A 22,026-nucleotide genomic window follows, 5' to 3' on the forward strand; every position below is an offset into this window, starting at 1 on the left:
TGCCTGTCTGCATGAAATTAAATTAAAACAATGTGTAAATTTTTTAAGCTGTAAATTAGGATAAGGAGACCAGAACACAGACTTGTTAGATTTCTGAGGTGGAGTAGCATGGTGGAGACAGGGGTAAGTAAGTGTTTGGAGCTTGGGGCTGGGAACATGGGTGCAGTCAAAGAGGGAGAGCTGGGACATTGGCTAGATACATTGCTGGGATCCCAGGGACAGGAATGTTGGCAGTTGTATGGGCCAGAACTGTGGGCTACAAAGGTGGGCAGGTGTCCAGCTGGGCTGGGGACCATGAACTCGGACCAGGTGTGTAGATGTTGACATATGGGTCAGGTGTGTGACCAGGGCTGGGTCCCCGGGGCTGTGAATGCAGATCTGGTGTGCGTCTGGAGTTAGGGCTACAAGTGTGGTAGGAACGTGGATCAGATGCATGGCCAGAACTGGGGATTCGGGAGACCAGTAGAAATTAGGGCTGGGTGTATGATCAAGATCAGGACCTCTGGTACTGTCTGTTTGTCCCTGTGACCATTTGGGTTTCCTCTAAGTGCTCAGTTTCCCTCACACATCCCAAAGATGTGCTGATTGGTAGGTTCTTGCCCACTGGTATAATATTGCAGAAGACATTAAATCCAATTAGCAGAAAATGGAAACCTCGGGCTGGTTTACCATACAGTTAGATGAATTAACTGACATTTCTAATATTGCAGTTGTAATTGTTTTCATGCACGATGTTATGAAAGGGCTTTTCATAAATTTTTATTTTGCTCTGAAGAGCCGCCACAAAAGTACTGGTGCTGAAATCTTTCGAGACTTGCTCAAATATGTGACATGGTGTGGAAGTCGTAGAGATATACAGCATGAAAACAGGCCCTTTGGCCCAACCGGTCCATGCCAACCAAGGTGCCCATCTAAGCTAGGCCCATTTGCCTGCGTTTGGCCTATATTGCTCTAAACCTTTCTTATCCGTATACTTGTGCCACTGCTTCACTCACTGATCATTGCATTTTCTTGGAGTCATTGAGTCACGCGGCACCAAAGCAGGCTCTTCAGTCCACGAGGTTCACACAAACATCAAGCATCCATCTACATTAACGAAGACACAAGAGACCGTAGATGCTGGAATCTGGAGCGAAAAAAAAACTGCTAGAGGAACTCATCGGGAGGCAGAGGGTTGGTTGATGTTTCAGGTTAATACCTTGCATCAGGACTCATGCAGGGTCTCCATCTGAAACGTCAACCATCCCTTTGCCTCCATAGATGCTGCCTAATGCGCCGAGTTCCTCCAGCAGTTTGTTTTTTTTTGCTCCTTAATCCTACGCTAATCTGATTTTATTCTCTGCACATTCCCATCAATCTTCCCCAGTTTCTACCACTTGCCTACGCACCTGGAGCAACTTATAACCTACCAAACTTTTCTGGCATTTTAACCTGTAATTTATAGAACATAGAACAGTACAGCACAGGAACAGGCCCTTTGGCCCAGAATGTCTGTGCCAAGCATGATGCCAAATTAAACTATAATCCCTTTTGCCTGCATGTGATCCATTTCCCTGCATCCCTTGCGTATTCCTGCCTATCAAAAAGCCCCTGGAATATCACCATCATATCTGCTTCCGCTATCACCCCTGGCAGCGTGTTCCAGGCATCTACAGCTCTGTGTAACAAATAAAAGGAAAATGAGCTTGCCCCACACATCTCCTTTAAACTTTCTCCCCTCACCATAAATGCATGCCCTCTAGTATTCGACATTTCTACCCTGGTGGGGGGGAGGGCGAAGATTCTGGCTGTCTACCCTATCTACGCCTCTCAAAATTTTATAAACTTCTATCAGGTCTCCCTTCAGCCTCCGATGCAATGTTATCTTTTAATGAACTTTATTCAAGTAGATCGATCCCATTGAAATGCATGAGAAGAAGTGGCTGCTGGATGAATGGTAAGTAGACCTTTCTGTTTAAAACAGTTTAAACATATTGCTTACCTGTGATTTTAACTGATTTAATTTTTTTAAATTAATTTTTTTATCATCTTCCATTGCTTCCATGTTTTTTATATATGTCGAAGACATACACCAATTTTTGTTCGAACTTCAGATAACTTGCTCTTTCTTTCTGTTTGTATCAGGACTGGCCATTTGTACATCCCTTGTTTCTTACCCCCTGCCCTTTTTTTTATTTGCACATTCTGGCTTACTCAGCATATCTCAGTAAACCAGACTATATAACATCACCCAGACTTCACAACATTAGCAACACGTTACACAGACAAGGAGCTTAATTATCCATCCATTTGCTACATCAGTTCACCCAATTACAGACATTTCCTTTGTTCCACCCATTGCTCTCCCCACCTTCTCTGTTACTTAGAACATAGAACATTACAGTACAGTTCAGGCCCTTCGGCCCATGATGTTGTGCCGACCTTTTATCCTGCTCTAATATCTATCTTCTAATATCTATCTAAATCTCCCCTCCCACATAGGCCTCTATTTCTCTATCATTCATGTGTCTATCTAAGAGTCTCTTAAATGTCCCTAATGTATCTGCCTCCACCACCTCTGCAGACAGTGCTTTCCATGCACCCACCACTCTCTGTGCAAAAAGACTTACCTCTGACATCCCCCTTATATCTTCCTCCAATCACCTTAAAATTACGTCCCCTTGTGTTAGCCATTGTGTTAGACTAACTTGTTTTCTCCCTTAGTTCTGATGAAGGGTTTCTGACCTTTAATATTAACTGGTTTCTCTTCTCACAAATGCTGCTTGACTGGCTGAGATGTTCCAGCCATTGTTTTTATTTCTGTGATAGCCTTGACAGCTATTTACTTCAGGTAAATGTAAGCAAGTAGCTCTTAGTGAACTTTGCCTGTCATGACAGGTAATTTGCATGCTTTTCCCTAATGTGAAAAATCCATTCTTTTGTCTGATCAAATGTATTAATGAAGCACACTTGGTTCTGATAAAAGGTCATTGACCTGAAGTATGAACTCTGTTTCTGCCTCCACGGATGCTGCTTGTCCTGCTGATTACTTCCAGCATTTTTTTAAGCCCCACAGCACTGAGGGTGGGAGATTACGTAATTCCATCTGTGGTTTAAGACTAATTTACTTTTCATGGTGGATCCTCCTGGCTGCATCTTGGCAATTCATTTCCATTAACCATTGGAATGTTTTCCCCATTCTGATGTTCTCTTGACTGGCACAGTGAGTTTTGTGGCACAGTGGGTTTCCAGACTTTCCCCACAAGCAGCTTGTTTTCAGATGGTGAGAGTGGAATCTGAATACCATTAAAGTGCTCGATTACAGCCAATCCTGATTTTGCCCTCACTACCTGCAAGCACAAGCGTAGGAAATGGGAACCAAGCAAAGCCTCTGCGTATTTTTGTTGTTCGAGTTCCGGATCGTATTGAATCTGCTGCCCATTGAGCTTATCCCTGGTGTGGTAGGAACTGGGAAAGTTGATGGGAATGTGCAGAGAATAAAATGGGGTTAGTGAAGGATTAATGTAGCAGCAAAAAGCAAACTGCTGGAGGAACTCGACACATCAGGTAGTGTCTGTGGAGGCAGCAAGATGGTCGATGTTTTGGATCAAGACCCTGTATGAGTCCTGATCTTCATTATATGGTTGGCCCAGTGTATGTCCTCTATTGATCTAATAAACCTTTGTGCGGTTAAGTGTTGCTAGAATAGTTTCTGATACTTTTTAAGCACCCTATCTAATTAAATGCGTAGTTTCATGCAATGATATTGCACTTTTACCACAAAGCTTATTTGTCTCTTCTATAAAATTGAAAAACATCTTCCTGCATCTTAAGGCTGAATATTATCAATTATGGAGTCTGTTGCCACCTAAAGGTTGCTAGACCATTTCCATTTTAATGTAAATATGCAACCTTTTGCAACTATTTGAACCTTTGAACTAACTTTGTATTAAGATGATTATATTTTTGCTAAAATAACCAGCTGATGATATTGATGCTCTGATGCAATACAACATGATTGATAGCATCTGGTCCTAAATCACCCACCGCTATAATCTATCTTCTCATCGCATCAGAAATTCCACACATCAAGCAGACCAGCAATGAAAAGGTAAGACATCAATTTAAGAAGGGAATTCATTCTGACAGTCACTTAGTCTGGCATAACAGATTCGTACAATTCTGTACTTTGTAGTATCATTTGAATGTTTCGGCGGAATGCCTGTCCTGCAGTTCAGTGAAGAATGCTGATTATTCTCTGTATAAATATTTTCATGTATGCTGATTACCTTTGATAAAGCTGCACAGTCAAATCTTTATTCACTGTTCAAAAACAAGTTTCCCTTTGCATGCATAACTTGTTTGTCTGACCTGGTCCAACACTAATGCTAGATTTAGCATGCCTGAGCTTAATGCTAACAATAACAATATAAATCTCAGCAGGATTTCTCTAGGCATAGTTCCAGCTTGGTGATCCTAGCTTGTGGAAAATACATTTCTCCCATCTCCTATGTTAGACCAATTTAGAGAAGGAACATTACCACTGTCCAAAGGAGAATCATTTGTTCATTACCACCGATTTGCTTAGGGTAAAAGGGAAGCACAGTAAATTGCACAAACACTCAGCAGACAATATCAGCTGAATTGCTCAGCTGGTTACTGTCTTGAAATTTTCTAAAAGATGTTCTAAGTATCAAAGAGCTTCACATTTAATCTGGGTGACAGCTTTGATGGCTGGTGAGCCTGGGGTTAGGGCCTTGCTAGCAGGTAGCAAAACCAGCCACTTGCAGCTCAGTGGAGGTAAAGCAGCATGTGTATTTCAAGTTCATTGGAAAAGGACCACTTTTGAGTCACTAAATAATTTAAGGGCGGAGGGTTCATCCCATCATTGCTCACATTGGAAACAACTGTCAGGAATGGAAGAAAGACTGCTTTGAATGAATGAGTGTTCAAACATCAAGGGCATGTTTTCTCAGTGCTGTCAGTTTAGTCCTTCATACTTTTCCCTGGAATTAGCTGGGAAAGTATGAAGGCTGAATGAAAAATTTTCTTGAATTGACAGTGACCCGTGTTCAATTCCAGCCACTGTCTGTAAGGAGTTTGTATGTTCTCCCCGTGTCTGCGTGGGTTTCCTCCAGGTGCTCTGGTTTCCTCCCACATTCCCAAGATGTACGGGTTATGAAGTTGTGGGCATGCTGTGTTAGCACCAGAGGTGTGGTGACACTTGCGGGCTGACCCCTGAACACTCCACACAAAAGATGCTTTTCACTGTGTGCTTCGATGTACATGTGCCTAATAAAGATCTTATCTTATCTTACTTTTGCCTTTAATAATCCTGCACATTTGGTGAGGGAATTATTTTAGGGCTGTCAAGTTAATTGTAATTAATGGACTTGATTATCCTATGGGGAAATTAATGTGTTAAATTTTAGCACATTACTGCAGTCGTTGACAGCAGAAAAAACTAACACTTAAAAATAGTAACAAAAATCGTGCCACTTGCATTATATAACTTGGATCCAGCAGTATCCATGTACTATTAGACCTAGCTCAGCCTGAGGAGCCCCTTGGGTTCTAAAACAAAACAATGGCTTGCCTGTGATCCTAAAGTCCATCACATTAAATGTCTAGTTTCTTTAAAGTAAATGGCACGTTCTTGATATACAGAGGGATCTGTGGGTGCAAGTCCAAAGCTCCCTGAAAGTGGCAAGGCAAATAGGTAGGGTGGTAAAGAAGGTGTGCAACATGTTTGCCTTCATCAGTCAGGGCATTCCAATTCCAATTTAGTATAAAAGTTGGGAAGTCATGTTGCAGCTGTATAAAACTTTGGTTAGGCCACATTTGGAGTATTGTATACGGTTTTGGTCGCTGCATTACACGAAGGGTGTGGAGGCTTTGGAGAAGGTGCAGAAGAGGTTCACAAGGATGTTGGAAATGCTGTTCCTGAGCTAAAGCTAATAGCGCAAAATTTTTCTGAATATTTTTGAATAATTTAATTTGGATGTATGCTGTGATAGAAGCAGACCCTCAAGCCAGTTCCATTAACAAGATCGTGGCTGATCCTGTACCTTAGATGTACCACTGCAGAATCCCCGTGTTCTCCAATTTTCTTGGTGTACAAAATATATCCAGCTCTGCCTTGTATGTACTCATTGACTGATTGCCCCACAGACCTGAGGCTCAGAATTCCAAGAGTTTACAATGCTCCGTGTAAAGATATTTCCCTCCTCTCAAATCTAAATACCTGAGCCTACACACTCTAGCACTAGCCTCTCCGCCCAGGGGGAACTGCATCTCAACTCTTCTGTGTTAATCTCATTCAAAATTCATGTTTCAATGAGATTATCCTTCAGTCTTTGAAACTGCACTACGTGTCAACCAAGGTTAACCTCTTTTCAAATCAGTCCCTTTCTTTCCAGGAATAAATCTGGTGTATCCATGCAGTGACACTTAGCCAAGAATATCCTTCTTTAGTTAGAACAGAACGGACTAACTAAAGCCCTGTACACTCTCAGCAAAACTTAATTCCTTTTGTACAGCAACATCCCCAACAATAAAGTTCAATGTCTTATTTTCTTATCCAGTTGTTTTCGTGTCTTCATGTCTACTCTGCACCACATAAACCAGTACAAACAGGTCCCTTTTGTATTCTAACATTTACCAGTCTCCTTTCATGTTTTCTGCTCTTACCAAAAAATCTTCCCCTTATAATTCATCTGTCACACTCTTGCTTTGTTTGATCTACCTACCCATATCGTTTTCAGAATCTGTGTCCTCCTAGCAGTTAATTTCCAGCCTACTTTTGTATTATCAGCAAGCCAGGATACATTAAACTGTCTTTTCATCTAAATTATTAATATTAATTATGAAAGGCTCTTTTCCAACCTTTGTTTGTTAGTTGGGGCCTTATTCTTTTGTGTGGCCAATTTTCTTTCCTGTTATCCTCCTCACCTGGTGTTGGTTGCATATAGAATCAAAGAACGAAAAGCACAAAAGATGACCATTTGGCCTGATGTGGTTCTTGCTGGAGCTACTGTGTGAATAATAAAATTTTATATTGAAGGGAAAAGGGTGTTGGTGTAGGAATTTCCAAATTAGAAATATAGATCCCATTATAATGATCAAGAAATATAAGGATTTTAAAACAGCTAGCAATAGGTTGGTGTCTCTGCCTTTTGAATTTGCTAGGATCAGCTGAGTCGATTTTTTTTACTTGAAGGTACAAGAATTTGAAATGTTTGAGGGCTTGGACTTTTATTGATGGAGTGGTACAGGATGAGTCTATTGATATCAGCATAATAATTGCTGAGATATTGAACTTGAGATGTGGTGTGGGGTTAGTTATTTTAAGTTGTGGTAATTACTTTTTCTCCACTTGCTCAGAAAATGTAGAATCCTTGTGGGTAGAGTTAAGAAACTGCAAGGGTAAAAAGACCCTGTTGGGAATTATATGCAGGCCTCCAAATAGTAGCCAGGATGTGGGGTACAAGTTACAACAGGAGATAAAAAATAAGGCATGTAAAAAAGGCAGTGTTACTGTGGTCATGGGGGATTTCAATACGCAGGTAGACTGGGGAAAATCAGGTTTGTACCAGATCCCAAGAGAAGGAATTTGTAGAATGCCTATGAGATAGCTTTTTAGAGCAGCTTGTGGTTGGAGGGAGCTGTTCCGATGGGACAGGCTCCACCTGAACCACGCTGGGACCAGGGTCCTGGCAAATCTGATAATTAGGGCTGTGGATAGGGCTTTAAACTAAACAGTAGGGGGTGGGTTCAACAGATTGGAAAAGTATGGATAAAGTAAAAGGGAAGGAGAGTGCAGGAGATGTTACTGAAGTCTCCAGAATAAAGAATAAGACAGAAAGTTTAGAAAGGGATAAGAATTTAACTTCAGGCAACATGGAGACAAACTTGAGAAGAAATGTGGTGAATACAAGACTGAAGGTGTTATATTTGAATGTACGCAGTATACGAAATAGGGTAGATGAGTTCACAGTGCAGTTAGAAACTGGCAGGTATGATGTTGTGGGCGTCACAGAGTTCTGCTTGAAAGAAGATCACATTTGGGAGCTAAACAACCAAGGATACACATCCTATTGAAAAGACAGGCAGGTGGGCAGAGGGGGTGGGGTGGCTCTGTTGTTAAAAAAATGAAATCAAATCCTTAGCAAGAGGTGATATGGGATCAGAAGATGTAAGATCCTTGTGGGTAGAATTAAGAAACTGCAAGGGTAAAAACACCCTGATGTAAATTGCATACAGGCCTCTGAACAGTAGCCAGGATGTGGGGTACAAATTAAAACAGGAGATAGAAAAGGCATGTAAAAAGGGCAACGTTATGGTCGTCATGGGTGATTTCAATATGCAGGTCGATTGGGAAAATCAGGTTGGTACTGGATCCCAAGAGAAGGAATTTGTAGAATGCCTATGACACAGCTTTTTAGAGCAGTTTGTGGTCGAGCCCACTAGGGGAAAAGGCAATTCTGGATTTGGAGTTGTGCAATGAACCAGATTTGATTAGGGAACTCAAGGTAAAGGAACCCTTAAGAGGCAGTGATCATAACATGATAGAATTCACCCTGCAGTTTGAAAAGGAGAAGCTAAAATCGGATATATTGGTATTACAGTTGAGTAAAGGTAACTACAGAAGCAGGAGAGAGGAGCTGGCCAAGGTTGATTGGAAGGGGACCGTAGTAGGGATGACAGTAGAGCAGCAGTGGCAGGAGTTTCTGCGAGTAAATCGGAAGATGCAGGATGAGTTCATTCCAAAGAAGAAGAAGCATTCTAAAGGAAGGATGAGGCAACCATGGCTGACAAGGGAAGTCAAAGAATGCATAAAGGCAAAAGAGAGGGCATATAATATTGCAAAAATTATTGGGAAGCAGGAGGATTGGGAAGCTTTTAAAAACCAACATAAGGCAACTGAAAAAGCAATAAGGAGAGAAAAGATGGAATATGAAGGTAAGCTCTAGCCAATAATATAAAAGAGGATACCATAAGTTTTTTCAGAGATATAAAGAGTAAAAGAGAGGCAGGAGTGGAAATCAGGCCGCTGGAAAATGATGCTGGAGAGGTAGTAATGGGGAACAACGAAATGATGGACGAACTGAATAAGTATTTTGCGTCAGTCTTCACTGTAGAAGACACCAGCAACATGCCAGACATTCGAGAGAGTCAGGGGTCAGAAGTGAGTGTTGTTGCTATTACTAAGGAGAAGGTGCTTGGGAAGCTGAAAGGTCTGAAGGTAGATAAGTCATCTGGACTGGATGGACTACACCCCAGGGTTCTGAAAGAGGTAGCTGAAGAGATTGTGGAGGCATTAGTAGTGATCTTTCAAGAAACACTAGATTCTGGAATGGTTCTGGAGGACCAGAAAATCACAAATGTCACTCCACTCTTTAAGAAGGGAGGGAGGCAAAAGACAGGAAATTATAGGCCAATTAGCCTGACTTCAGTAGTTGGTAAGGTGCTAAAGTCCGTTATTAAGGATGACGTTTTGGGGAACTTGGAAGCACATGATAAAATAGGTCGAAGTCAGCATGGTTTCCTTAAGGGGAAATCTTGTTTGACAAATCTGTTGGAATTCTCTGAGGAAGGAACAGGCAGGATAGACAAAGGAGAGTCAGTGGATGTTATTTACTTGGATTTTCAGAAGGCCTTTGACAAGGTGCCGCACATGAGGCTGGTAAACAAGATAGCAGCGCATGGTATTACAGGAAATGTACCAGCATGGATAGAAGATTGGCTGACTGGCAAAGAGTGGGAATATAGGGGGCCTTTTCTGGTTGGCTGCCAGTGACTAGTGGTGTTCTGCAGGGGTTGGTGTTGGGTCCGCTGCTTTTCACATTATATGTTAATGATCTGGATGACGGAATTGATGGCTTTGTGACCAAGTTTGCAGATGATACAAAGATAGGTGGAAGGACAGGTAGTGTTGAGGTAACGGAGTCTGCAGAAGGACTTGAACAGGTTGGGAGAATGGGCAAAGAAGTGGCAGATGGAATACAGTGTAGGGAAGTGTATGGTCATGCACTTTGGTAGAAGGAATAAAGGCTTAGATTATTTTCTAAATGGGGAGAGAATTCAGAAATTGGAGGTGCAAAGGGACTTGGGAGTCCTAGTGCAGGATTCCCTAAAGGTTAAATTGCAGATTGAGTTGGTAGTAAGGAAGGCAAATGCAATGTTAGCATTCATTTCAAGAGGACTAGAATATAAAGGCAAAGATGTAATGATGAGGCTTTAATAGGCATTGGTCAGACCACATTTGGAGTACTGTGAGCAGTTTTGGGCCCCCATATCTAAGGAAGGATGTGCTGTCGTTGGAGAGGGTCCAGAGAAGGTTTACAAGAATGATCCCGGGAATGAAAGGGCTAACGCACGAGGAGCGTTTGATGGCTCTGGGCCTCTACTCACTGGAGTTTAGAAGGATGAGGGTGGATCTCATTGAAACCTACCAAATATTGAAAAGCGTGGATGTGGAGGGGATGTTTCCAGTAGTGGGAGAGTCTAGGTCCAGAGGGCACAGCCTCAGAATAGAAGGATGTCCCTTTAGAACAGAAATGAGGAGGAATTTTCTTAAGCCAGAGGGTGGCAAATCTGTAAAATTCATTGCCACAGACGGCTGTGGAGGCCAAGTCATTGGGTATATTTAAAGCGGAGGTTGATAGGTTCTTAATTAGTAAGGGCATCAAAGGTTCCGGGGAGAAGGCAGGAGAATGGAGTTGAGAGGGAAAAATAAATCAGCCATGATCAAATGGCAGAGCAGACCCGATGGGCTGAATGGCCTAATTCTGCTCCTATGTCTTATGGTCTTATTTTATAAAGACCATGATTGATGCTGGTTAAGCTTCCACGAATATCTACATACCACCTCGGCAACTATTCTTTGAAGCATTTTAACTTCTACCTTCCCACACCATAAAAGTACCTCTTGCTGGGGTGCATCTCCAAGGGCATCAGCTACTCTCCTGTATCTGAACTCCCATTCTGTGCAAGCCTTTTCCAACCAGGTTTCAACAAACTATTTGAATATTGTGGTGATCACTGGAGAGGGCAATTCACTTCCAAGGAACTGCCTAACCTAAGATAATATGGGAAGGATATGGTTGCGTTTCTGGCCATTTTATCAGTTCCCACAGTAGCCAATACAATTCCTGAATGGGAAAGAACTGGTGTAAGTGCAATGTGACATTTAAATAAATCATACAGTTAAGGACAAGAAGCATCAAGAGTATAGAATGATATTGTTTTAATACAAAACAAGCAAAACAATGTATAATGGAGATGCATTTTTCATCCCAAGGAGTAATTGATGTTTTACTATATTAGGCGATCTTCTTGCTAATTCTCTTGTAAACCACACCACCACATGTAGAAGTCTGTCAGAAAGAGAAAAAAAAGCATATATTCAATTTCCAGCTAACATTTGGAATTTATTTTCCAACTGAAATATTACTTACCTCAACAAGATTTCCTTCTGAGATCTCTGAAGTGTGGTGATAGTTTGGAAAGTCACAAACAAGTTTATTTCCTTCCATTTTGACTGTTGCCTGATATAGTTTAAAAAAATCAGAAGGGTAGATTCAAGACAGAGCTGAATATTCGTGATTTTTGTTATTCAATTTGTAAGAAAAAATGTCTTTATTTGGAACAACCGGGCCACTTTTTTTTAATTGTTTCTAAAATTTAGATTTGAAATACCACTGGCTATGCCTCTCCTATCTCAGATGAAAGATGCATATTTACCGTTCACTACAAAATGGGATAGATGGAATCCAAGTTAAGGGTAGAGAGAAGACTCCTCTTGCAGTCTTTCAGAAGATCAAGCTAAGAAAATTATGCTGTCCTTCAATGGATAAATATTAGATCTAAAACAATTTTAACCCAGAGACCCTCCTGTTGGCATGGCCTGTATGGAGAGCTACAGTCCTCGTGTTATTACATGCTTGGCTATTGAGCGAGTTATGGGCATGTACAAAATTATCTTTCCACCAGGCGTGTAGATGACCATAGGAATTTTTAAATTGGAATTGTTAGCCGACAGTAAATTTTAGTTCCTGAATAATATCAGCACTGATCTGATGCAAAATTTACATTCTGACCATACATATTCCCAGGCAGAGGTGGCTGGTTCAGTGGAGACTAGGGGCACATGAGACCATTCTATTTGATTAATAGGTGGGCATTAGATAATAATTCTCTTTACTTAATATTATTTCTCAATGCTTTGCTTAATCATAAGATGTGCCCTTAATAAACACTAAACACTAAAATAATCTCAATGTTATCTAGTGAAACATTTTCCAGGCTCACCTTGAACTTTTTGCCATCCATAGTTTCCATCTCTGATTCCTGTCCAATGACAAACGTGTTCTTCATAGTTTTTCCTCCAGGATAAATTTGAGACCAGGTAAAATTGTTTCCATTTTGGGTGACCTCTGTAATGACCTTAGCATTCCTTCCCTTCTCAATGATATCAGCAGAATACTCTGGGAAATAATCAAGTTAGTGTTGACCTCCAGATTCTTAATTTCTACATTTTCTACATTCTTATTTTTGATTTATTCAAATGCTCTTTTCACAATATAGTTGTTGTTAGCAGCTATGTCTTTCATATAGTAACTGTTGAATGCTTAATTCTCTTATCAAGGTTAGAGTAAATGAGAAGTGGGTACTGGTTAGAACAGTAATGCCTGGGTGGATGAAATACTGGCTGTGATGATTCCAGGTTTTGCGCTGGGTTATTTTGTGTTTCTAGATTTATAAACTCAAGCCAAATTGTTCAAACTTTCAGACAAATGAAATCAGAAGCCCAGACAATGTCGGATGATGCTTACTGCAAACTAGTATGAATTGGTACACATGAAGCGAAACGAGCGGCATATATAGTATACTGTACCTGGAGGATGATGCTTAAATGATTAAGGATGAATCTGTAAATTTCTACCTTTGATTTTAATTGACTGTTTCTGCTGAGCTCTGTGGAAATTTGCAGATGTTAAAGTTTTTGTTCAAATTCTCAAGCAATTTTGCTGAGATAGAAGAAAGTTGACAGGGAAATGACTAAGCTTTAAAATTGACTGTCATTTATTGAGATCCAGTATTACCACAAAGAGCAGAAACAAATATAAATTTTCAAGACTGTGCAACAATAGAAAAAGCCTCATCTGAGAACTCCACTGAAAGTGGAGCTGTGTTAGTGAGGAATTGACATTGTGGCATTGTCAATGACAAGCCTTTGAAAACACAATCTTTCTCAAAGTTACAAAGTGCCTCTGTGTTGCTGTACTCTCTCTGCATCTGCAGTGATTTAAGTTGTATGCTGTTAAAATACCTCTTACAGTTGTATCAGGTGACAAAAGTGTTTGCATCAAATTGCCATTCACATTTTTGCATGCATTACTGGTTACAAAGCAGGATTAAATAAAACTTACAAGATCCTTTGCAGTTCAACTCAGTAAACCTAACAGGACCATCATTTGCACAATTATAACATGCAAAATAACTAATACAAACCTTTCTGACCCAATATTATTAATGTAAATTCGTATAACTTACTCAGGACCTTCATAAAATCATCATAATTTTCCTGACTTGTAGCTTCATATTTGCCGGTGAAAGCCATAATGAAGCAGTTGTGATCTGGCACGGACTGGAGATGAAGAAACCAGTGAATATAGTGACCAGACCGCTTGATTATATATACAGATTCAGCAGGCACACCTTAGTGATTTATTAACCAGATTTTTATTTTCCTGTGTATATTATGAAGCAATGATATAATTTTATGCCATTAAATGTCATTGACACCGAAGTCATTGTCCTTAAACTTAACTGTTCTAAAGATTTACTGGTTTAACTTTGCAAGAAAAGCCCCAGATAAAGTCATAAACGTGCAGCAGGTCAGCAGACTCAAAGGCAGAAGGAAAATTCAGCACTTAAGTGTGACCCTTTAACAGAACTAGCAGAACAAAAAATACAAAATATGCATCATTCTTTCTCTCAAATCACTAACTAGAGTGGTAGAGCACAAAGCAATGCCATTCATCCCATCATGCCTCTTTAAAACAGCAATCAAGTTGATCCCCTTTTCAACTCTTTTTCCCATTGCCCTCCAGTTTAAGAAAGAATGGGTAGGATGTTGGAGGCCCAAATCCCAGGTGTAATACACATGCCAGTGGTGATCAGGAGCACGAAAACTTCACGGATGTTTACTCTCCTTGGTCTGCTAACGTCCCTGTCTGAGTTCAGTAAATTTGGTATTGATCATCAATTAACCCTGGAGGCCGTTAGTCTGCTTAGCTCAGTGCTGGGCTGTTCTTTTTCATTGAAATTTCTGGGTTGGAGATCCGTAGGCCATGGTACATCTCCACTGCCTTGTGCTGGACAATTAGCCAGCTATGCAGAGCATAGAGCAAGGTGCAAAGGATTTTGCTGTCCTCCATAATTGCCCACAAGTATGCTTCCCAAGCTGGATCTCTCTTGGAAAGTCTCCGTTGGATAATGGGTGAGCATGAGCATTTTGATTTGTTCTTTTCCCTTCCACAGGCTACCCTAAGGCTTTCCTAGCTGAGATTACACTGCATATTACTTGGTCTGTCTGACTCAACTAAACATTTTGGGGGAAAAAAATCACTTTTTAAAGGATTCCATACTTTTTCCACTTTTGTGAGCAAATGCTGGTTCCTTTCAAATGTACTTTTGGACTGTTCAATTGTAAATGTGCCATGCTTGGAAAATAAATGTGACTTTAGATGTTAGGTTCCCAAAGCCCTCCACCACTAGGATCTTATTCATTCTGGGTCTGTCATAGATGAATTGATGGGAATTGTTTATTATGGTTGGTTAACCACAAACTCCATTGTGGTTGTATCGTGCAGCTACCACAGCAGGAGGAGGCAAACTGGAGGAACTTCTGTTGTTTTGTTTATCCTTTGCGCCTACACATGTCAAATGAAGATGTGTTGAACTGGCTTTTGTAATTGGCTCAGCCAATCAGAATTTTGCACATGTGCTACTGAATTATAAAAAAATATCCACTGAATTCTTTTCAGAGGAAAAGAATGAAAATATCTATGAAAGACCACAGTTCAAAACGGAGGTAACTGGGATAAGAAGTGGCATTAGGTATGGAATGGATTCCACCTGAATGTGTGATTTATTTTCTAGTTTTGGGTCCAGGTCTTGATCAGTTGAGCAGTCTGTGTTTGGTTGCCCCATTGGATGCATTAACTCAGACCATTTCCAGGGTGAGCCCTTAATCCATATGGACCAAAATGTGCTTTGTTTGTCCAATGCTTTTGTCATTTATAATAAGTGTAAGTGTTAAAAGACCACTACTGTATTTGATTTAATGGTTATATATCATTGCCAAGTCTGACCAACAAACACCAAGACCTCGCTTGGCTGGTGGTGAGAGGTGCCCTCCCAGTCAGAGCTTTCCTTTACAGACGACATATCATCGCTAATGTATGCTGTCCTTGGGACCGCTGCAGTGGGGAAGAAACGGTCACCCACTTCTTTGTAGACTGTGGATTTGCTAAGAGGGTGTGGAGAAGGATGCAAGGGTCCATGTCCTGATTCATCTCCAGCAGCTGTATAACATAGGGCTCTCTGATCTACAGCTGTTCCCAGGGACACGCACCGAGACAGACATCAAGTGCTGCTGGAAGGTCATCAACTCAGTGAAGGACGCCCTTTGGTCTGCTTGAAACTTGTTGGTCTTCCAGCACAGCGAGATGTCTGTAAGGGAATGCTGCAGACTGGCACAGTCCAAGCTGCAGGAGTCTGTGCTGAGGGACACAATGTAGCTCGGTGCAGCCAATGCTGTGGGAAAGTAGCACAGTCTAGGCTCCCTCCGCTACCACACATGGAGGGGCAAAGTTGGGAAGCCCCTTGAAAAATGTAAGGGGTATCACCTCAGGGAGCCATGTGCTATGTTTGTCTGTGCGTTTTTTTTAAGTTTACACCACTGAATGTAACAACCATGAATGTTAAGGTTTTGTTTTTGCTCTGTTTTTTCCCATATATATTTTTTTATTATGAATAAACTTTATTTCTTTAATATAAAAAATAAGTGCTCTATTCATTTTTATCTTGACATTATGAGGTTGTAAAATAAACATTTCAGTGGGCCATAGCTTGGGCTACAGACTGAAAATTACAATCCTTAACCAATGCAGCATGGGAGTGCTTTGGGTAATAAAAGTGCAATGACATGCTCAAGATTTGGAAGTTGAAATATCCCACATTAGAAGATGGAAAATAACTGTCACAGCAAATGGTATTCAAATGTAGATTTGACCAGATATGATGTCCCTTCCTATATTGCTATATCAACTTTATCTGGTGGTTTGTTGCTGATCAGCCAACATCTCCCCAGCCATCAACAACTTCTGATAGAGTCAGTAGAATTTACCCAAATGGCGCAAGACAAGTTGGCATAGATTTCAAAATCTGACTGAGGAAGATACTAACTGCTACTCAAAACATTGGATTGGATAGTTTGGTGCCTAACCATAAACACTTATTACAGGAAAGTATTTGTGTCATGATATATGATCATTTGTATGAGTTTTTAAACCGTGATCCTTGAGGATGTACTATCATAGAATGCACGAACCTTTAGAACAATGGATAAAAGATCCAAGGATTTAGAAAACTATGTTATCAACATGGTCTCTTTGGCTTAGCTCTTTCTCTCTGTTGGTTTTGGACAAAGTACCATTTATAAAAGATGGCTGAGATATCCTTGTAATGAGAGCAATCAGATTGCTATGATGCATGGTATTACTGGATTCTTTTTCTTTCCTGCCTTGGTAATATAGTGTGGTCAGTCTGCCTATACCAACATTTCATAGCATGGACACCTTGCTACACACATTTCTTGTCGCCATAACCAGTAGCTAACAGTATAAACCTCAGATGGGCCGTCTACTAATGCTATGTACCAGTTATATCCACACTAATTGAAAATATTTAAAGTTTCTGAGTATTTTTGCCCAATGCTGTCTTTCAGTTAGAATTTTTATCCCCAGATATGAATTGCTTTGTCTGTAATTTTAGTTCCATATAGAGCCTAATGCTTTCGGCACAATGCAGCAGTGTTCTGGTGGAAGTGGGGAGGAATAAGTGGCTTGTGGCAATTCTCCCATATATGTAAAGTTCCAGTCTGCTTGCTATCTCGTGCTTCCAGATGCACCAGGATTTTCTCCTCGGTTTCCACTGCCTCTGTTGTTGCTGACTATCCCCTCACTGTTTTATGGACTCCCATTGACTAAACTAGAAAGCTTGTGTCAAATTCTGGCTATAAAGACTATAGACTAGAAATATACAATGCCGGGAACCCTGATAGCCTAACAGTTTGAAAGCATGATGTGATGTGACATTAACTGATGCACATCAGGATGGTCCCAAGTTTGGGATGTGCTGAACCCTTTACATAGGTGGGAGCAACAACAGAAGTGGTGTCAGTGGCACTTGAGAGAGACGTGCCTGCATAACTATTCCCTGGATCTTTTGTAAGATTTACATACAAAGGAAACAGCTTCTCAACTATTCCCTGACTTCTGTTCAAATGGACTTCTGACAGTAACTACCGATGGTCCAGACTTGGACCAGGTATTAGAGGTGAACTGAGGTCCAACATGTCAGATCTTCTGAGGGAAGATGGAAAAAACGCTTGCAGAAAGACTGTTAAATGAGAAGTTGGCTGCGATTACTTTTGGCTGTTTGTCTAAGTGTTGAAAATTAACTCAATGTGTGTGACATTTGTCAGGATGCAGTGGGGAGGAGGGGAATCCTGCCATCACCTGGGGAGAAAAACTATCAACATAGTCCCAGAACTGTATGGGTTGGGGAAGATATCTCCTGTTAAAGCAGACCTGGGTGCAAGAAACAAAATAAAAATGGGCAAAAATGGCTGGAAATTGAAATCGTGTTGTGAGATATTGCATAGAATATTGAGAGTTTCCTGAGGTCAGTGGATTGCAGCACCAGAGCCATTGCATCTTGCTTGAAAAGGGCATTATTTCTGCTGGCAGACTATTACCTCACTGTTCCTCTGCTGTGTCAAAAGCATTTTTACAGCCCCGTTCAGGGCAAAGATGTGGGACTGGTTTCCATGACCTTAAGAACTGGTCACTGTTAAGGAATTGTCAGATGTGGGACATCTTTTTGTAGTTACAGGATAGGGATAGCAGGTATTAATACAAACAAGAACCAACCAGTCTTCAAAAATAAAGCTATTGAAATGTAAGTAAAAGCAGTAATCAGTTTTGAAATTAAAAAGCATCTACGGGCTGCTGGCCCTGGTCTCGGTGCTCAAGACAGGATTTTTTAAACTGACGTGAGCATGAGACATTCTTGTCTGCATCAACCAAACATAAGACAATGGATCTATGTTAAATGGTCTACATCAAGCAAGGCACCTACAGCTAAATTATTTTGCACACTTCTTCCAGAGATCAAGGAGGACTGCCAAACCAGACTAAATTTTGTCACTTAGCATATCAAACATGGTCATAGGGATATTTGCTTTATTGATAACTGGGATACTTCTGTACTCAGAGAGTCAAACCCTCACAACATTAAACTTGGGCATCTGGTTCTCTTAGACCATCCGATGTGAATTGGTTTGTCCCAACAGAGGTGTTTGAACCTTCAGAGGTGTCTTATGAGTTACAATGTGCTCCCACTGTAAAGATTTACTTCAATGGAACCATTTGTCAGACACAAAATATTGAAGTAAACAATGTCATTGTAGTTATTGAAATTGTACTGAAACACCTACTGTTACCATTGCCCTTGAGAGCATAAAATCTTGATGTACTTGAGTTTGGGAGCTCTACCGAGAGGGTCTCCAAGAGAATGTCTGCTTGCTTGACATTGCAGCACTACCTGTCCTTTGAGGAAGGGTACTTCCGAGTAAACATCTTTAATCACAAATTCATCAGGCAGTGGTTGGCATGGAATGTCCTGCAGATGCTATGGGACAGGGACACTATGGATATGGTGGGGTGGTTCCCTGAGCAGACTGTCTAAACCATTTGGCAGAACACCTCGTCGCCAAATCTCACCACAAGCACTAATACCTCACTTGGCTGGCAGTGAAAGAGGCTCTCACAGTCAGATCCTTCCTGTACAGACGACACATCATCCCCAATGTATGCTGCCCTCTGGACGGATACGGTGGGGAAGAGACGGTCACCCACCTCTTTTCAGACTGTGGATTTGCTAAGAGGGTGTGGCGAAAGATGCAAGGGTCTGTGTCCCGGATCGTCCACAGCAGCTGCATAACGGAGGACTCTCCGATCTACGGGCCAGGGACACGCACCGAGACAGACATAATGTGCTGCTGAAAGGTCATCAACTCGCTGAAGGATGCCCTTTGGTCTGCCCTAAGTGTCATTGTCTTCTGGCCAGCGAGATGTCTGTAAGGGAATGCTGCAGACTGGCACCGTCTGGGCTGCAGGAGTACGTGCTGAGGGATGCATTGAAACTCAGTGCAGCCAATGCTAAGTCTCTATGGGGAAGGACCACAGTATAGGCTCCTTCCACTACCACACATGGAGGGGCAGAGTTGGGTGGGGATGCCCCGCTTACAATGAAAAGGTTATCACCTCAGGAGCCATATGAGTGGCAATGGTGCTATGTTTGAGTTTTTTTTTTAAATTTACACCACTGAATGTAACAACCATGAATGTTAAGGTTTTGTTTTGCTCTGTTTCTTCCCTTGTATATATTTTTATTATGAATACAATTTATTTTTGAAATAAAAAAAACTTATGATGAATAGATTTTCATATTCACCTGTTTCTCCAGTGATTTAGTCACAGTCACAACACTGTTGAAATGTTTTAGCATGCACGCTACTCATTGAGGTTCCTTTGGTAAAATATAATGCTGCACACATTGAAACGGTACTGAATTTGAATGATCAGCCTTGATCGTATTGAATGGCAGAGCAGGCACAGAGGGCTTAATGGCTTATTCATCTTCCTGTATTTCTATGAACACTTTATTGCAGATCCATGGATATAAATTCTGAAGCATTTGGTAGGAGGCAGGGGAGCCTGTCAATTTCCTGAGATGGCTTAGAAATGCAGTCAGTAAATTTATACTTAATCTATCTCTTGTACTGAGACAGGAGAAATTCTGCAGATGCTGGAATCTGGAGCAATATATAAAAAGTGCTGGAGGAACTCAGCAGATCAGGCAGCATCCATGGAGGGAAATAAACAGTCAACGTTTTGGGCCGAGACCCTTCATCAGGACTGGAAAGGAAGAGGGCAGAAGCCAGAATAAGGTGGTGGGGGGAGGTAGTGGGTGGGAGAGAAGATTTAGTAAGCTGAGAGGTGATAGGTAGAAAGGGCTGAAGAAGAAGGAGTCCAGTAGGAGAGGGCAGTGAACCATGGAATAAAGGCTGAAGAAGGGGAGGAGAGGAGATGGGCAGGTCATCAAGGCATCAATCCTGTACTGCATTTTCTGTTTTGTTTCAATTTTTGTATTTTATTTAGAGTTTTCTTTGAATGTAGCTTGTAAAATGAGAATAGTGGCTGATTATACCTGATGTTGAATATTAATAACCAGCATTTGAGAGATTCAGAAAAAAAAACAGTTCTGTAATCTATTATATTCAAAATACATTGATATCAACTGATGGAACTTGCATTAGCCATGCACAATACCATTCGCAGAGTGCATTTAGACTGAATGGCAGAAGCTTTGGATAAAAATCACACAAGACATGAAAGGATCGTGCAATCAATTCCTTTTATTAGTGTTCAGAGTAACTGATTGGAACCTGCCTGCATGTGCAAACTGTGCATATCCTCTTCATCTGGTGTGTTTCCACTGAATGAATAGTGCAACCTGATAGCAAAGCAGCAAATTTTATCTTCAAATTGCTCTGGGTGAGGATAAAATTTGAGTGGAACAAGTTTAGCATAAAGGTCACATAGATTTAATTCTGTCTCTGTGGAACTAATGCAAGCATTAGAAAAATTGCTGACTTTTTTTTTGAAGAGCAAATCTTATTTTAATCTGTGGTATACTTTACATGGAAAAAATATAGTATCCCGAATCATTATTTGCTGAATTATGCTATCATCTAGTATGATTCTCTCTTCATCTTCTTAAACTGTTTTTGTGTGGAGTCTTTTTAAAGTGATCTCGCCGGACACGGATGTCTGTTGTGAATAAGAAGTTTGCACATTAAAGTTAGGACTATAATACAAAACAATTCTTTTATGAAAAATTAACTGAACATTTAAATTGTTAAAATATCTTATACAGGTATCTTACTTCAATCAACTTGTCTCCTTCAATCTGAACAGTATGAGTATAATTGGGAAATTTCATGATGAGTTTTCCTCCTTCTATTTTTGCAGTGATCTGAAGAGAAGCAAAAGGAATCTTTCAGTTTTATTAAAGACTTTTCAGCACAGAAACATAACTCATCTCAAATAATGTGCATCATCATGTACATTCTACCTGAACCTTGTCTAGCCACCTGCATCGAAACCATCAGCAAAGCACCTATACTTTCTCCCTCGTGTACCTATGAAGTTTCCCCTTAAATGCATCTCTGCTCCTCACCTCAACTGCACCAATTCCACCAGAAATGGAAGGGGTAGGCCATTTGGACCCTCTATCCTACTCTGCCATTCAATTAGATCATGGGTCATGTGATCGTGCCCTTCACTCTATCTTCCTACCTGTTCCCAGTAGACCAAAAATGTATCTATCTCAACTTTGAATATATTCAATCATTCAGCCTCCGCAATCCTAGAGGTTCACAACCCTCAGAGGAGAATCTTCACCTTGTGTCCATTTTAAATAGGCAACCCCTTATTCTGAAACTATGTCTCCCATTCAAGATTGCTCCACAAAGGGAAACGTTCTCTCAGCAACCACTCTGTCAAACCCCCATCAGTAACATCACCTCTCATCCAAATGAGCATTTAAATGAGTCCTTTTCATCTCTGGAATCCAGCCAGTGAACTTTTCGGAGCTGCCTCCAATGCTATTATAGCTATCCCCAAGTAG

The 22,026-nt window shown here is 40.9% G+C and overlaps 3 protein-coding genes across 9 annotated transcripts in view; 1 reads left to right on the forward strand and 2 right to left on the reverse strand.

The window, feature by feature from the left end:
• The window catches only part of ccnjl (cyclin J-like), a 441,915-nt gene that overhangs the window by 81,755 nt on the left and 338,134 nt on the right, over nt 1–22,026 (forward strand). The window lies entirely within an intron of this gene.
• Nucleotides 11,304–13,603, reverse strand: LOC127569264 (gastrotropin-like). Its single transcript, XM_052013735.1, has 4 exons — nt 13,537–13,603; nt 12,292–12,467; nt 11,439–11,528; nt 11,304–11,357 (listed from the first exon to the last, which is right to left on the reverse strand). The coding sequence occupies exons 1-4, from the start codon at nt 13,601–13,603 to the stop codon at nt 11,304–11,306; spliced, it is 387 nt and encodes a 128-aa protein (XP_051869695.1).
• LOC127569262 (gastrotropin-like) overlaps nt 20,733–22,026 on the reverse strand; it is a 176,650-nt gene continuing 175,356 nt past the window's right edge. For all 7 annotated transcript variants that reach the window (XM_052013730.1, XM_052013731.1, XM_052013729.1 and 4 more), the window contains 2 exons: nt 21,283–21,372; nt 20,733–21,167 (listed from right to left, as the gene is read on the reverse strand). In XM_052013730.1, coding sequence (XP_051869690.1) covers nt 21,114–21,167; nt 21,283–21,372 — 144 coding nt within the window. In that variant the 3' untranslated portion in view covers nt 20,733–21,113. The remainder of the gene's footprint in view (nt 21,168–21,282; nt 21,373–22,026) is intronic.

Source organism: Pristis pectinata, chromosome 4, assembly GCF_009764475.1.
Source record: "Pristis pectinata isolate sPriPec2 chromosome 4, sPriPec2.1.pri, whole genome shotgun sequence".
Classification (NCBI taxonomy): domain Eukaryota; kingdom Metazoa; phylum Chordata; class Chondrichthyes; order Rhinopristiformes; family Pristidae; genus Pristis; species Pristis pectinata.

Bases quoted from the DNA above. Each gene is read 5' to 3' on its own strand.
- LOC127569264 (XM_052013735.1), bottom strand. From the start codon at position 13,603: ATGGCTTTCACCGGCAAATATGAAGCTACAAGTCAGGAAAATTATGAT. The intron at 12,468-13,536 runs GTAAGTTATACG...ATTATTTCCCAG, and splicing joins TGATTTTATGAAGGTCCTGA to AGTATTCTGCTGATATCATT. The intron at 11,529-12,291 runs GTGAGCCTGGAA...AAACTATATCAG, and splicing joins TGGATGGCAAAAAGTTCAAG to GCAACAGTCAAAATGGAAGG.